This window comes from Impatiens glandulifera, chromosome 9 (assembly GCF_907164915.1).
Source record: "Impatiens glandulifera chromosome 9, dImpGla2.1, whole genome shotgun sequence".
In the NCBI taxonomy this organism is placed as follows: Eukaryota; Viridiplantae; Streptophyta; class Magnoliopsida; order Ericales; family Balsaminaceae; genus Impatiens; species Impatiens glandulifera.
Window position 1 is genome coordinate 33508546 of NC_061870.1, and position 17389 is coordinate 33525934.

A 17389-nucleotide genomic window follows, 5' to 3' on the forward strand; every position below is an offset into this window, starting at 1 on the left:
TATTAACAAAAACAAAAAAATAAAATATTGTGTTCTATTTATTTTATTTTATTTTCATAAATGAAGAGAATAGGGAGGAGGGGTGCTCATTTGGCAAGAATGCCATTCTTTTCCTGAACGTTCGAGTTCATAAAGGCGGGAACGAATCAGCATCAGCTAATCTTCCATGGCAGGTTTCTCTTCTTCTTCTTCTGGAGGGAGGATTACTCTTTGGATTACTCTTTGAAGAATTAGAAGTTGGATCCTTATTGTTATTGTAACTTCTTTCAGAATCCAAAATGTCTTCTCTTGATACTAGCTCAAGATTGCTTAGTGAACTTGAAGCAATGGGTTTTCCACTGGATCAAGTTATGAAGGCCCTTCAACATTCTGGTTTGTGCATTCCTTTTATGAAATTAAGTATAATTCCTTTTGCCTATTCCAAAGCTTATTTGATCCATTAGCCTCCATATTATAACACTTAGAAACTTAATATTTTCTTGTTCACGAGCACTCTATAGAGCTGCGATTCATTTTGATGTTTGCTCCTCTGACCACGAGCAATGAGTTTCATCTCGTCACTATTGATTGATATTTCCTTTCGTAGCTTGTTTCCTGTTTCTTGATGTATTTTCTCTTTTGGTGCTTCTGAATAATTTATGACGAATGTTGTCATAATTGGGTTTGCAACGGTTTCTTGTTTTTTCCAACGGTAACAAAATCTTGTTCAGTTCTTGACTAGTTGGCCAAAGGGCTTATGTTTCTCCTAAATAGTAATTATTTTGGGTTCTGCAGGTAATTCCAACATTTCTGCTGCTGTGAGTTGGCTGCTTGACCATGGGATTGATCCCATCGCGAATGAAACTCCCATGGTAGGATGTTTGAACTTGTTGATGATCTTATTTTTATATGGATCTAACCAGAAGAAAGTCACATGTTAGTACATGTTTTGAGTTTATAATGATGTCATGGAAGGGAAGCAATAATATGAGCTATTATTATCATTCTGCATGTCCTCCATTTTCTCATAGTTCGTGCAGTAGTATCATGTAGATTTCTTTCATTAGTACAATAGGAAATGTTAACTGTGTCAATCTTAATATTGCGGCATATTTATCTTACATTTTCAGCTTGACTTTAGCATCTAATACAATTATGTAGACATTTACCTATTGACATTGTGAAACATACTTTTAACATATTTGTGCTTTGACCAGAATAACCAGGATTTTATTGACATTGATATTGATGCCTCTGAACCTTCATATGGGTCTGAACAAGTCATGTTAAAAACCAAAGAAATAAGGTGTGTTTCTCATATGACAATGATTTGCCAGTTTGTTTATGGTGGTTAACATTTAGTTAAAATACCTTTCTTTCTGGTTCTTGTTTAGTAATTTATTCAAGGATTCCTCTAGAACCTAACGTGTTTCATTATAAGGCCTTATCGTGGCCACCTCTCCTTTTTTATACATAGTTTGTGCTTAATTCCAGGGAACAAGCACACACAAAGAAAGAAGAACATGAAAATAAATGGGAGGTAGAGAAGGAGAAGGTATGATCTATTACATTTATCCATCCAATTTCATGATTTCAGGAGATGTGTAACATCCTATATGGTTTGTGAGTTTCAGAAAATCTTTTGAAACAAAAATGTATCATTTCTCAATGAATAAAACTAGCATTCACACATACACTTTATATCCCATATTTAAGGGAATAATATCTAATCGAATATGCTATTCATATCTTCCTAATTTGATTATGCAATAACTTTGACAGATTTCTACATTGGTCATTTTGGAGACTTCTGATTTAGTCTCGTTGGAATTACATTGAATTTTATTTGATCCTGTCTGTAGACAAGTGGTGCAATACAAGTTTGTCTCGTAACATATGAGGTTGATATGTTGTGAGTGGACACATGTATGATTCTATTACAATTTATATGTCCTAATTCCATTGTATTGTGACATATTTGTGTTGTAAGACTTTCTAGCCTAAAATAGTTGATTATCCTTTATGTTCTTACATCATTGGTATTATTTAGTCCTGAAATCTGAAAGTGCTTTATGTTTGCAGGAGCGGATCAGAGCAGGCAAGGAGCTGCTGGAGGCCAAGCAAATTCAAGAAGATAATGAAAGAAAACGGTAAGTTTTCACTCATGATTAAATAAGTTGTAGCAGAGACCCATTTCTTTTCTTGTTTTCTTTTTTGGATATAAACAATTTTCATGTCTTTTACCATCTAGCTTCATCCTAAAACGGAAAGCGGAGAAAGGGGAACAAAACAAAGAAAGAATTAAGATTCGCAAGAAACTGCAACAAGATGAGGTGTTTGCTTACCTTGTTCATGCACTTTAATTTGTTATACTTATTTTATTGCACCCTTTTCAGCTAAATTTGTTATGTTGGATCATCATTGCAATCTTTATCCACTTCTTAGGACAGTGAATCAGTGGAAGCTCAAAGAGCATTTGAGACTTGTATATCTTTCATATGTGCTTCCAGTTTTTGTACTATGTGCCACTAAAGAAGTATTGTTTTTTCCTTAGTTGGAAAGGAGGGGGCAGGGATTACCACTTGAGGACCTTTCATTACTGACTATTATTGAATCTTCTGTGCAAGAAATAAAGGTATTGATACTTGTCTAGTAATTCAACATTATTGTTGATCTAAAAATGTGGTTCTAAGTTAATGTTCTCTACACAATTTCAGGATCCATTGCCCATTGCTGCTGTTAAGATTTCTGGTACTGCTAAAGATGCAGAACAAATGAGAAACTCTTTAATATCTCTCAAACGCATCCACAAGGTAATCGGTACTGTAATGTATATATACTGTATTGTAGTATGTGTAGATATTGCAGGTAATCAGATATAAGGGAATATATTGCTCGAACCACTACTTTTTAGTTAATACTGTTAAAGTCGTCTTTGTGAATTCTGGTTCTTTTAGATGTTAAAATAGTACATATTCAAGCAGATGTAATTTCTATTTTTAGTGTGTTTTCTCCGATACTAATAATTTTAACTCATTGAGACCTCTGCATCTTTTGTGTTAAGCTATTCTTACTTTATTTTTCTATCACACGTGTTGTGACTATATATTTATATCGCTCACTTTTTGGGTGTCTATCAAATTCAAGGATGATACCAGAGCAAGAACAGCTTTCTGGACGCTTCTGACTTATGTTCGAAATGTTGTCAATAATCCTGATGAAGCAAGGTTCAGGAAGATCCGTATTGGTAATCCTGTCTTCCAGGTAAATTTTTATCCTGACGGGCTTCATTACATTAATTACCTTGAAAGATTGATTCCTATGCATAATAGAAACGGATCCAACACGTGGTTAAATCACCTGCTCATACTCGAAAATCAAATATGTGTTCATTTAATGTGTTGTATCTCCTAATTGTGATCGGGTACAAACTGCATCAACAGTCAGCCTTGAGGCTTCATAATGTTTATATTATTGATTGCATTAACATTTAACATAGCTAGCCTCATCTGCAATTGATGTGCTTATCATATCTCAATAAGCAGGCTAGAATTGGGAACGCTGTAACATTGGGCATTGAATTTCTGGAACTTTGTGGATTTGAGAGGACAAAAGACGACAAATTCCTTTTTCTTGATGACCAAAAGGTTGACATGAAGAAACTAAGCATGGGTGAAGCTGTTTTAAACTCGGCTATAACAAACCCGTTCTTTGGACTTGTGTCTAGATGATGAACTTGAAAGAAAAACGTGGAAATATTTGTATATATGGATTGCTTGGGCAACTTCATTAGCATAATTATACTCAGAAATAGATTGTTTCATTTAGAACTACCGTTGAGCCTCTCTATCCTTAATACAAATAAAAAAAATAAGCATAGATATTTTAGGTTATTTATCTGCTTATTTTATATTCATGCATGCATATTTTAGGTTGGCGGAAAAGTCATATTAAGGCAAAACACATTTGTTCACTGCAGGGGCAGAATTTTTTATTTTATTTTACTACAATGTGACACATTACCTTATTCCTAATTTCTTACAAAATTCAATATAATTCAATGTTTGTTTATATAATTATTAAAAAAATGGTAAAATTTATCTTTATTTACTCGTTTTATCAAAAAAAAAAAAATCTTATTATTTTTTTAAGCTCATTTTAAATTTTTTTCAATCCCACTTAAATTCTGAATTTTGGATCCATTTGACGTTTTCTTTCCTTTTTAGGAAAAACTATTACAACAATATATTGCAGACCTAATATTATTAATCATCTTTTAAAAATTTCCTAGTTTATTTATTTTTAAATCAAATAAAAATGTAGATAATAAAATATAAAAAATTAATCTGTATAACGGGAGATCTAGATCATCTTTAAGTAAAAAAAAATGACATAATATATAATGAAGGATAAAAAAGCTAATGCAAATTTTGGAGAAAACTTATTTTGTGGAATTACATGCAAAACTCTTACATAACCGACTCCATATTTTGTGTAAATGAGCTAAGCACACTGTTTCGTTTTATTTTTATTAGTGTAATTCAATTTTAAGAAAAAAACATAATTGTATTAAAACATTTGTTGGTGGGTGTCATTTAAATGTATATCAAACAGCCTTTAGAAAGTGAACAGATAAAGCTAGTCCCACTGTCATGAATTCTTCTCCTTTATTTATTTATTTATTTATTTTTTGTCTTTAGAGGTATTAACATAATAATTATGGCTTGCTGGCTGCTTTTATATCTCATTGATTATTATGTTTCAAATAATAATAATAATAATATTATTATTTGAAAAGTTGAATTCATGCTTATTTATTGTTCTTTTAAATGAACTTCCCATGTGAATGATGTGAGAGTGTTCACTCTTACGTGTGTGTGTGTGTGTGTGTGTTTTGCAGCCATGGAAATAAATGAGACACTCAAATGTACTTGAATCTTTTCTTTTTTACCATTTTTAAAAAGGAATAATTATATCTTTATTATAATTATCATAATTTTTCAGACCCCTCTTGATCATTTCTATTATTAGTATTCATTGATTGAAATTTGTCTAATCCTTAGGAATATTATTATCCATTTGAAAAGAGTTTAATTAATTAATTAATTATATACCATATCAAAAACCACTAATCACATTAATTTAGTAAAAAAAATACAGTATTACTATTAATATTATAGAACAAAATCAAAGAAACACAATTATTCTTTTTCATGGATGGTGAGTGTAGAAGGAAGAAGAAGATAGAGTTTTAATGGTGGAGATGAATCAAAAGATATCAAGAATTTCTAGAATTAGGCCATTACAGAGAGGGCAGCTTCCTCTTTGAACCCAAAGTTCTCTAGAGCATATTCTGCAGAATGCATGGCCACAAGGTATAAAAGCTGCTCCTTTGTGTCTCACCATACATACACAGCATCTGTTCATCAAATTCAAATCCCCTTCTCCTACTACTAATTGCATCTCATTCTCCGATTCTCCATCTTCATCTTCATCTTCTTCGTATGGATTAGTATGATCTTCCAATCCTATTTCCCGATCTGTCTCCTCCAGCAGCTCCATTAGAGAGATTCCCACATCCGCCGCCGGCTCCCTTTCTCCATTCTCCCCCACTTCCAGCAGAGCCATTAGAGACATTCCAACTCCCTGCACATTCTCACCGGAGGAAGAGGAAGAGGAAGAGGAGGAGGAAGAGGAATTAACCAATGTTATCACTGCTTGTTGTTGTTGTTGATTGTTGCTTCCATTAGTCTCGCTGCTGGATCTTAGTAGTAGATTTGATAATGATTCTCGACCTAGATCTAGATCGGGGGGAGTACTGTTGTTCGACGATTGGAGTCCGTTAGATTGACTCTGCGACGTTGACCGGCGGTTAGGGTTTGGAATATGTACTGTGGTTGTGATTGTACCTGTACGGGAGAGACGGAGTTTCTCCGTGAAGGCTTTCCAGCTTGTCTTATTCTTGTTGTTAGCCGTAGTGCTGTTTGGATGATGATGATGATCTTCTTCTCGTATGATGTCGAGCAGAGTGCGGTTCGATTGAACCGGAAGTGCCGACGGCGGCGGCGCTAGTGTATGCGGTTCGCCGAGGACATCACTCAAGGTTTGATGAGCGGTTAATGAATTCCGGCGAGATTCTTCTTGTTGTTGTTGTTCTTCTTTCAATTGTATAAAATCTCGAAGGTGAGAAGACTCCTTCGATCGTCTTCTCCAACTGTCTCCTCCTCCAGCTCCGATTTCCATTGTTCCTTCTTCTTCTTCTTCTTCTTCCCTAAGCTCTGTGTGTGTTAATGGAGGAAATGAAGAAATCAAAAATGGAGACTGGAGTTGTTGGTGGTGCAGTTGAGAGACTATGTATGTGGCCTCTTATCGTCATCCTCCCTCAAATAAATGCTTCTTCTTCTTTGTTTTTTATTTAAATTTAATTATAATGAAATGTAATATTTATGTTTATAAATCTCAAATTACACTCTTTTTATTATTATAAAATGTTAATTTATAAATATAAAAAATCATTCTTCACTAATTTCATTACTAAATTATTTATCTTTTTTAAAATGAATAATTTATACTTTTTAAGAGTAAGTAGATTTATAGTATTATTATTATCCATCTACTCTTTGGTCACCTAATTCACACAATTGGATGGGATGGTTGACAAAAGAACATACAAATTAAATAAAGTGTGAAAACTGGCTTATTTGTTTTTTTAGAGTATCAATTTATTATTATTTTATTATTATTATTATTATTCAACTATTCTTCTGTAAACTACCTTGGATGAAACTTAATAAACAAATTAAATACATGAAATTATTAAGTTAGTTTTAAATTACCAATCAAATACAAAATAAATATATAATTAGCATAATTTTTTCTCTATTAAAAAAAAACTCTTTAAAGGAGGTAGAAAAGTGTTGTATTTTATTTGATTCATCGTCTTATTTAGTTAAATCTAAATTTTCATCTCGAATTTTTATAATCCGAATAATATTTTCAAAAGTTAGTGAGTCATTTGTTACTCATATCCTCTGATTTATTAGTGATCATTTCTCTAGTATGTGATCGTTCCTTTTTAATGAAAAATGAGATAAAGTTATCAGATAATTAATAAAAAATTATATATATATAAACTCAAATGCAAAAATAAAAAAATACGTAATTTAGATTCTTAGCATATTATATAAATATTGTCAATTTAAATGTAATCTAAAAAACATATCTTACTTTCTGACCACACAAATTGTAATTAATCTTGACCAATATTAATTGGAGTGGAGCTTACATGTCAAAGTTTAAAATTTTAATTATTTGTCACGATTCAACTTTTCAAAAATTATAATCAAATTTGTATGTATTTTAATTAAACAAATTCACCCCCTTTTTAAATTCATGAAACTCCAAAATTGAGAGTGAAAAGAAAATTATATTTATATATTTTAATCAATAAGAAAATATAAAATATGATTAAGAACCAAAAATAAATAAATGGTTTAATATTCATTTTACATGTGGGGAAGCAACAATGAGACAAAGGCATTAGACAAATTTGTTGGGACGTCTAATTTGGGTGTCTCCTTATCATTAACTTATTTTAATCATTATTTTTTCAGTTTCTATATAAAATTTATTTTATTTAAAATCTCATTATTCTAAACTACTATGTTAGGTTTATCATGTCTACATCATTATATTATTGCTAAGACAATTAAAGTTAATATAAAATATATTCACCATATAATTAAATTTAATAATAGTACAGGTCATTTTACAACTTATGCTTGTTTTCCCATTGAAAATGGGATGTTTACGTCAACGGTCATAAGGAGATATTTTTTTTTTATTTATAAAAAAAAGTTTTATAAATTTTATCAAATATTATTAATTTTTTATTAAAATGTTTTTTTTAATATTTGTTTGACCCAATTTATTTCAAGGTTAGCATGATTATCAGTGTCATAATTCTTATTTATATTAAAACATTCTTAATGAGAATAAATTATAAGATTTTTATATATTTTTAAAAATAATTTGATTTTAGATTATTTAGAATGTTTATTGAGTTTTCTTAAAAAATAAATTATTTGAGTTTTAAATAAGTTGAATTATTAGTATGTTTTTTATATTTAAAATAAAATGAAGATATTTTATTATTTGATTTGATGAATTGAATTGAATGATTAAATTGTTTAAAAATGGTATGATATATATTGGGTATTTTGTTAAAAATTATAAAGGAGCTTTATAAAGTTGAGTCAGATAATATTTTGAAAATGTGTAATAAATTGAAAGAAGAAAATTCAAATACGAAAACCGATTTGTTGTCCAAGCCAGCATTTTCGGGGTCCCCTACTGAGCTTTTAATAGTTTAGGTACTTTTTGTCTTCAAATGTATTGTTTGTTTTTATTAGCTTGTTTTGGATTTGAAAATTCATTTTAGAATGAGATTAAACTTGATTATTTGTTAGACAATTCAGGTAATTCAAACTTGTTATTGAAAGTGGTTCTGAATCAAAATAATTGGATTTTATCAACTGATTCATCTTGTTTTATTTATTTATTTATTCCAAAAACTTGATAATTATATATTTTTTTAATAATGGTATAACTTAATTCATTAATTAAAATATTATTATTTTATTTTTATAAAATTTTAATTAAAAAATATAAAATTTAATAATTTAATCAATTAAAATTTTAAATAACCTATTTTTCATATAACATCAAACAAATTTAGTATAACAGACAAATATATTTTTTAATTTAGATAAAGAAGAAAACATTATAGACTTAATCACATTATAGAGTTTTACTTTTTTTTATAACGCAAACAAATATTTCCATCTAAACAAGACGTTATGCGTTGACAATATAAGAATAATTTTAATGTGGGGCATTGTTACAAATTGTTCGCTAAGATGATTTAATATAATTTTTGTTGGAAAATTTTTGAAAATCAAAGATTTCATCCAAGATCTCGTTTTTTAGATGAAGCGTTATTCACGGTGAAATTCTTACTAATAATATGTGCATAAAAATGTTGTATTATGACTAGTTGTATGTATCACGGAGATGTTGAATTGACAACTCACTTATTTTTGCGACTAGTATTTGAGTATTTTATGGAGTATTATGAAGATTCATTGAGTGATGTCCGATATTTTAGATAGTTGCTGAAAAATTTGAATTGATGTGATTGATATGACAGACCTACATATTTGAGTTATCATTCTAATTATTTTTTTTTGTTGACTATCTTGTTTGAGAAAAATCGTCGAACTTTTAATGATAGTAGTTATTTGATATATATACGTTATAATGCTATTATTATTATTATTATTATTATTATGTTTTCTAATATTCAAGAAAGTTAAAGTCCGAGTTAATCGTTTTTTACAAACTCAATAACTAATTGAGTACCGTTTATTCTGTTTTTTTTTTCTTTAATATAATGTTTTATCGTTTGCTTGAAATATATATTTTTTCATTTAAAAAAAAATATTTGATGAAATAATTAGTTATTTTATGTAAAAATAAAAGCGTCCAAATAATTTTGTATTTTTTTTATATTTTAATTAAGAATGTTGGCACACTTTGTATCAATATTCGTGTTAATTTCATTAGGCATTTCCTAAATTCTACAGATTAATTGAATCACCATCTTTTATATATTTACATATTATTTTTGTTATTAGTAATAATTTTTTTTATTAAAAACTATTATATCAAATTCATTTTTTATTTTGTGAATTAAATATTAAATTTATACATCAGTTTTTTCTCTATCTATACTATTATTGTCAAATAATTTGTGAAAAAATAGTCAATAAATTAATTACTATACAAAAATATTGAATCAAATTAATGAAAAACTTTTATTGTCACAAATTTGATGCATAAATTGTGAAAAGGATTTAATTCCTCTTTTATATTCATTAATTGTTCACATTTAATTATTAATTTATATTTTATAGATAAAATTAATGTGAAAATAATATTTAAAATTAATTTTAAAACAACGCCTCTCATTATCTTGGTAGTTATGTATATATTTGAGCGATCATATGATGGGTAGCCCACCCGGCCCATTAACGATCCAGTAAGCAGCAAGCAGAGTACTATGAAATTGAAACCCATTATATACTATAATCATTTTATTTTCTTTTATTAAATAATTTTGAGCTCTCATCTAGACTTTTTTTTATTAAAAGATGTTTGCTGGTTCAACAAATCTTGTGGGAATAAAATAGTAGAATTTTCTTTGCATCATTTGAAACTGTTAGGGAGAGGGCTTGTGTGGGAAATTTGAGCAGATGACCCTACTAATAGGTGAATACCGTGAATTAATATTTATGTGGGTGGAAAATTTAAATAGGTGAATTAACATTTATGTGGGTGGAAAATTTAAATAGCTCTGGTGACCATTTTTTTAATGATAATTGTATCTTTGCATAACGCAACTCCAGTTGCGTGACGCAACGATGGTTGTGTGACGCGATTACGTGACGCGATTGCGTAATGCAACTGAGGTTGCGTGATGCAACTGGGGCATTTTCGTCCAAAAAATTTTATAATTAAAATTTTTTGAAAAATAAAAAAATAAAAAATTGCGTCACGCAACCTGAGAATGCGTGACGTAATAGGGACATTTTCGTCAAAAAAAAAAGGGGTCACCAGCGCTATTTAAATTAGTGACCCTCACTTTCCGCATTTAGGCCTCTTTTTAGGGTCATCTCCTCAAATTTCCCCTTGTGAGGAAGTGGTTTTGGGTTTTAAAAAAAAAAACTTTTGTTTAAGTAAAAGTAAGAAAAAACGGGTTTTTATTTAATTTTTTAATTAAAATATCTTTTATTTTTTTATATTTTTATTTAAAAATTAATTTATATTAAAAAAATGTAAAGAATAATTTTAGTATTTTAAGAGATAAATAGATTGATTAGATTAATAATGTAATGATTGAATTTTGAAATAAAAATTGAGTTTTATTCTATAAACTCATTCATCAAACAAGCCTAAAGTTTAGATTTTCTAAACATAGAAAACAATATACAATGAAAATAGGGAAACAGTGGATAAAATTTCAACTAAACTTACTTGGTTTGTTCCTAAAAAACTTATTAATATGAGATTATTAATAATATTAGTGCAAGTTCCATTATTAATTTTAAAGAAAACTAAATAGAAATGGCATTGATAAAAAATTCAAGGTCCAATTGAGAAGATCCTCCTTCACCAATTGCTCTGCGATTCATCTCCTTCAACTCATTAGCCCTAATCACCATCTCTCTCCTCTCTCCATTGTTTTCATCCATGAAATTCTTCACTATCTCCGTTATCATCTCTCTCTTGACCATCTTATTCCTCACTCCACTATTTTCATCCATCAAACTCTTCACCATCTCTTCTTCTTTGTAACCATTCTTCTTCTTCTTCTTCTTATTATTATTATTCATCCTCACCCCAATCTTCAAATCATCTACAATCAACTTACTGTTCGGCACCTGATCCATATGTAAAGGAAATGTAATCATCGGCACCCCCGCGAAAATACTCTCCATTGTTGAATTCCACCCGCAATGGCTCCAAAACCCTCCGATCGAACTGTGACACAGAACCCTCAACTGCTCGCACCATTCCACTACTAACCCTCCTCTGTAATCTTCACCCAAGTACGACCTTATCCGGGATGACTCCCCGCGTGCCACCCAGATGAAACTGACGCCGGATTCCTTTATTCCGGCGGCGATATCGTCCATCTGCTCAGGGGATACAGAGAGGAAGCTCCCGAGAGAGATGTAGAGGACGGAGGAGTGGGGCTGGGAGTCGAGCCATTGGAGCTCTGGACTGGGAGAGATGATCTGGTTGTTGTTGTTGTGATGGAGATCGCGGTAGGGTATGAGGGGGCCGACGGAGAGGACTGGAAATGGGAATTGGGATTTGAGGGAGGACCGGACATCGGGTTCTAAGTCGAAGAAAGAGGTGAATACGAGGAATTGCACTCTGTGTACTTTGGAGAATCCTATAATGGCTTTGTCTAGAAGATTTCTGCCTTTGAGGTGGAAGATGGTCGGCAGATCGGCTAGTCGGATCGGAGCTAGGCCGGGAATGTAAGTCGCCAGTTGTTCGTCTCCGGTCGTCTCTGTTTTACGGGCAGTAATTAATATTTCAAATTTAAGAAGAAAAGGCACAAATTTGAATTGACTAGTCTAAATTACTACTCACGGCTCACCTGATGAATCCATCGGATAATGACCGTTTTGGACAAAAAGATCAAAATGATGTAATATGGCAAAGACGGAAGCCGACATCGTCCACAGCGACGCCACCGGAATATTCCTCCGATTTCCTATATCCACCGCCCAGTGCAAAAAAGTATCGGCTATAATCGCCGTCGCCGGCAGATCCAGCCGGTCCAAGAGCCTGTCGACCGGTTCCCCCATCTTATTCATAGCAGCATCGATGAAGCCGGGTATGTCGTCTGTTCGTACCTTCTCAGATGGTAAAACGTTGGGGATGGTCTCCAGTCGAATGGATTCCGGGCAGATCTCGTCGGAGCCCATTAGGTCACGCCACTCCTCGGTCACGACAAAAGTGATGGATATGGAGCGGTTGGCGGCGGTGATCATCGGAGATGCTAAGATTAACTTACAGAGATTCATCATGGGATTAATGTGGCCTCTTCCTGGATACGGCACTGCCACCAAATGGAACATTCTACCGCCGTCGTCGTTAGCCGCCTTAACCATCACACGAATTATAATTCAAACAAGCAAAAAAAGAAAAAGAAATGAAACACTTGCAACCAATAGAAATAACAACTTAAATAGTATAATCCACATATGACGGAGCAGCCATGATCTATCAATTTTTATTCTTTATCATATTAATTATTTAAAAATATATATATATTATTATATAAGATAATATTTTAATAATTCAATTTTCATTTTTTTTATAATTTATAATTGGAATTTTCTACAAAATAAACTCAAATCTAATCATTTCAATAATTAATTTGTAAGAATTATTTAACTTTATTGGATGAGTTTAGAGATAAATAATAGTCATATCCAAAGTTTGGTAAGACAACTTTTGCTTCATTTAATTATAATTTAATATAATATTACATGATTTACAGAATCTTGATTTAATAATTTAAATATATATATGATTTTATGACTATATATATAAGTACTAATTAAACTAAAATAAGATATTTAATTGGTTTAAATAATAAGCTTTTATAATTTGAAATTATGTTATTTTATGTTAAATATTTATAAAATAATATTGTAAATTCTATAATTATAAAATAAGTGAATTAAAGTTAAAAGATAAAAAATACTTATTATTTAAAATTATGAATGATAACCACAAGTATAATTAATAAAATGTAAATTGTCTAGATAAAAAAGTAAAAATAATCTCGAAAGAGTGTCGATTTATCTTCATTAAGAGTGTGTTGTCATCTATGCTCATATATATGATATCGTTATTTATTCTCCCCAAGAATGTGGCGATAAAAATAAGATAATAATGTGTAAATTTATATGGGGATCTCCTCTAAGTCATCATTTTATCATCTAGTTAGTTGAGATTAAGTTAAATGTTTTAAAGATTAAGAAAATCTAATTTTTCGAGATGTTATTTCTTTTAATAAAGTTCTTCTATCAATATATAGTAGATTTGCAATGGAGCTGAATAGTCTTTGGGCATCGATAATCAGATGTAAGTATGATAATGATTAGTCTGGTTGGTTCACCAAAATATCTAATTATCTAATGATGTGTAGCATTTGGAGGGGAATTTATCCTATGTAAAAAAGTTTTCGGGAGTAGTCTAGTTTCATTGTGGGGATGGTTACAGGGGCGGAGCCAGAATTTAATATCTACCCGGGCTAATTTTTTTATACAAAATCTACCCGGGCTAGATTATAATAATATCAAGTTTTAATGCGAATGTTATTTTTTAACGACGGGAAACTGGTCAATAACGATAGGCAAATACCGTCGTTATTGTGAAAATACATAAAAGTATTTTAGGCTACCTGGGCTAAAGCCTAGGTAGCTTTGTACATGGATCCGCCCCTGGATGGTTATTCGATTAGATTTTGGGACGACATTTGGTGCAGTGTCAAAAGTCTAGCTACGACGTATTATGAGCTTAATTCCATTGCTATATGTAAAAATACCACAGTTAAGGACATGTTTGATCTTCGGTTCAATGGTTTCACTAGTCAAATTAGATATAAAAAAGATTAAACATTATGGAAACTTCGTCCCATAATAGAGTTTACTTTTGGTATGACGCAAACAAATGTGTCTGAACAAGACATTATGCGTTGGCAAGATATTGATAGTTTCCATGTGAGGCATTATTACAAGTTGTTCGCTAAGATGGTTCCATATAATTTTTATTGGAAAAAAACTTCGAGAGTCAAAGATTCCATCCAATATCTTGTTCTTTGGATGGAGCGTTATTCATGGTGAAATTTTAGCAAATTGTTTTTCCCACCCCCTCTGTTATTCCCACCTCTCGTCTTCACTCCTCACTCACCTACAAAATTACTTATTTATCCCTAACACTTTATATATTTATATATTTATTATTTATTTTACTTATTTTATTTTATTATTAAGTTTTTTTTATCATTGAATATAATTAATTAATTAATTTTAATATATTTTTTTTCTACTTTATTTATTTAATTAAAAATATAAAATATTATTTTTATATTATAATGGTTTAAAATATATAAAATATTAAAATGCCTTGTAATTTAATAAAATATAAATATTTAATATTTTATTATATTAATTATATATATATATATATATTAAAATATTTATAAAAACCAATAGTTGAATGATACAATTTTTTTTATAAATAAAATTATCTATAATAAGATAAATTTATTCGCATAATATTTTTAATAATAGGTTGCCTTAATTAACAAAATCAAATATAAATAAAATTATATATTATTAAGTAAAAAATTATATTTAATTTGATTAATTATTAATATATAATATATTAAAGAATTATAATATAAAAATAATAATAGATAATTTTATTTATAAAAAAAAATTGAATCATTCAACTATTATTTTTATAAATATTTAAAAAAATATATATTTAATATAATAAAATATTAAATATTTATATTTTATTAAATTAGGACACACTTCAATATTTAATATATTTTAAACAATTATAATATAAAAAAATAATAATATTTTGTATTTTTAATTAAATAAATAAAGTAGAAAAAAATATTAAAAAATTAATTAATTAATTATATTTAATGATAAAAAAACTTAATAATTAAATAAAATAAGAAATGTAAATATATAAAAGTGATATGGATAAATAAGTAATTTTGGAGGTGGATGAGGAGTTGGGCCGTGGGTGGGAATATCAGAGGGGGTGGGAAAAGCACCTCCCAAATTTTAATAGATGATATGTGCATGAAAAAAATATTGTATTATGACTAGTCGTATATGTCAAAAGAGGTTGAATCGACAACTCACTTACTTTTACATTGTTGACGACTAGTATTTGGAGCCTTTTGTGGAGTATTACTAAGATCCTTTAGGTGATCCGGAGCCTTTAGATAGTTGCTGAAAAGTTTGGATTGATGTGGCTCATATGACAGACCTACATATTTGGGTTACCATCCCAATTATTATTTGACGGACTATCTGGTTGGAGAGATATCGTCGAACTTTCAATAATTGTAGTCGTCTCATTCATATCTTTCATAATACTATTATTATTATTATTATTATGTTTTTTTTAGATTCATTCAGGAAAACCAGTAGAGTCTGTTTGTGAGTTAATCGTTCTTCTCGAGAATTTACGAACTCGATAACTTTTTAAGTATTTTATTTTCTTATTTTTTATTTGTTATTTTCATATCATATTTAGAAGATTTGAAAGGGAATTATGTTGCGCTGAAAAAATAACAAATTTTTTCTTTTTTCTCTATTCTCACACTTTATCATTTTTACCCAATGATATGATGACATGTCATTTCCTCCATATATCCTCTTTTAAATTCTCTTTCTCTGTCACTCATCTTTTAATATATATGAAACTTTTTAAAAAAAATATTATATATAATATAGACTTTAGCGAATCATAAAGTCATTAAAAAATTATTAGAACTGTGGATTCCTTTTTAAGTCTATATTTCAATTTTAAAGTTTAATTTTTTTTGTTATTTGTTTATATAAAATAAGTAGAGTTTTGTTCTTATTTTGTAAAATAAGTATTTTTTTTTTGTTGAATAACAATATTTCAATATAATTTTAAAATGAATTTGAAATTAATTATTGGATAAATTTTAAGGTTTTAGCTTATTAGTGTTAATTTTTAAATTAGCTAAAAAAAAATTGTAATCACCTTTTGTGGGTTAAAAAATAAAAAATTACACTAAAATATTATATATTGAAAGTTTTGGAGGGTGTGTCTTGTACATATTTGCCACTTTTTTTAGTCCTTGTAAGTCATCACCTTTTTGAATAGAGCACCATAAGAACATTGGGCCCACTAGACATTGTTATCAATTTTGATACTCTTTACAAAAAGGTCCAAAACTATATTTCTTTTATTATTTTAAGTGTAGTTAAAAATAAAATTGACGACCAATCAAAACAAACCAAATCGAGTCAAAGAATGACTAAATCAAAACAAACCAATTTTTTTTCAAATTTACCCCAACTCTAAATCTTAGATCCGTCTTTGTCATTGTCTCCGTCTGTGCATGTTTTGATTTTGAAGTGGTGAAGGATTTGAAAAAATCTTTTAATGCATGGAATGGGGAAAGGTTCCTTAATTTAATGATTCTCGACGATTGTTTCATGCTTGAGGTAGTGAGGACGACAACTCAAACGCTGGGTGATTACGCTTATAACGATCTTATATTTAGTAATCATGGAAAATTAACATTGTGCAGTATATCAAAAGAGATATGCTAATGCTTGAGAATTAATTACATTTTTCTCTCCTCTCCAACTAGGTTACCATTAAAAATGAAAAATTCAAGACCAACTCTAATCGACATAACACAACACACAAATTTTAGCATGAAATAACACGATACAAATAAATATATTGACACGAGAGTAAGTACGACACAAGTAAATTATTGATGAATCATGATATTTTGAACGGATAAAAAACACGATACAACGCGGAAAAGAATGAGTTCGATACACAAAGAATATTAAAAGTCTTGTCATGATTTAAATGAGCTAGATAAGATTATGATATTAACTTAGTCCTAACCATATCATTTGAAACGATGAAAATAGGGAAATGGTGGATCAAATTTGAACTAAATTGCTTGGTTTATTCCTAGATCAACTTATTATGATTCCGAATATAATCTTACATTTATATATAAGAG

General features: G+C 29.5%; 3 protein-coding genes across 3 annotated transcripts; 1 reads left to right on the top strand and 2 right to left on the bottom strand.

The window, feature by feature from the left end:
• Positions 1-75: 75 nt before the first annotated feature.
• On the top strand, positions 76-3810 carry LOC124916800. Its single transcript, XM_047457567.1, has 11 exons — positions 76-173; positions 271-372; positions 775-851; positions 1197-1285; positions 1474-1534; positions 2062-2129; positions 2231-2312; positions 2534-2614; positions 2697-2792; positions 3127-3243; positions 3525-3810. Exons 1-11 carry the CDS (start codon positions 167-169, stop codon positions 3708-3710), a joined length of 966 nt encoding a protein of 321 aa, XP_047313523.1. The 5' UTR covers positions 76-166; the 3' UTR covers positions 3711-3810.
• Positions 3811-5128: 1318 nt separating this feature from the next.
• LOC124916799 (E3 ubiquitin-protein ligase cblA-like) lies at positions 5129-6365 on the bottom strand. The gene has a single exon (XM_047457566.1). The coding sequence runs from the start codon at positions 6220-6222 to the stop codon at positions 5248-5250; it is 975 nt and encodes a 324-aa protein (XP_047313522.1). The 5' UTR covers positions 6223-6365; the 3' UTR covers positions 5129-5247.
• Positions 6366-11028: 4663 nt separating this feature from the next.
• LOC124915019 (UDP-glycosyltransferase 87A1-like) lies at positions 11029-12711 on the bottom strand. Its single transcript, XM_047455662.1, has 2 exons — positions 12209-12711; positions 11029-12118 (listed from the first exon to the last, which is right to left on the bottom strand). The coding sequence occupies exons 1-2, from the start codon at positions 12690-12692 to the stop codon at positions 11154-11156; spliced, it is 1449 nt and encodes a 482-aa protein (XP_047311618.1). The 5' UTR covers positions 12693-12711; the 3' UTR covers positions 11029-11153.
• Between the last annotated feature and the right edge of the window lie 4678 nt (positions 12712-17389).

What these genes read in the sequence shown, in the direction of transcription:
- LOC124916800 (XM_047457567.1), top strand. An exon ending in TCGCGAATGAAACTCCCATG is followed by an intron (nt 852 to 1,196) that starts GTAGGATGTTTG and finishes TGCTTTGACCAG; the next exon opens with AATAACCAGGATTTTATTGA. An exon ending in GAAGATAATGAAAGAAAACG is followed by an intron (nt 2,130 to 2,230) that starts GTAAGTTTTCAC and finishes TTTACCATCTAG; the next exon opens with CTTCATCCTAAAACGGAAAG.
- LOC124916799 (XM_047457566.1), bottom strand. Translation starts at nt 6,222, where the DNA reads ATGGAAATCGGAGCTGGAGGAGGAGACAGTTGGAGAAGACGATCGAAG.
- LOC124915019 (XM_047455662.1), bottom strand. Translation starts at nt 12,692, where the DNA reads ATGTTCCATTTGGTGGCAGTGCCGTATCCAGGAAGAGGCCACATTAAT. An exon ending in TTATCCGATGGATTCATCAG is followed by an intron (nt 12,119 to 12,208) that starts GTGAGCCGTGAG and finishes CCCGTAAAACAG; the next exon opens with AGACGACCGGAGACGAACAA.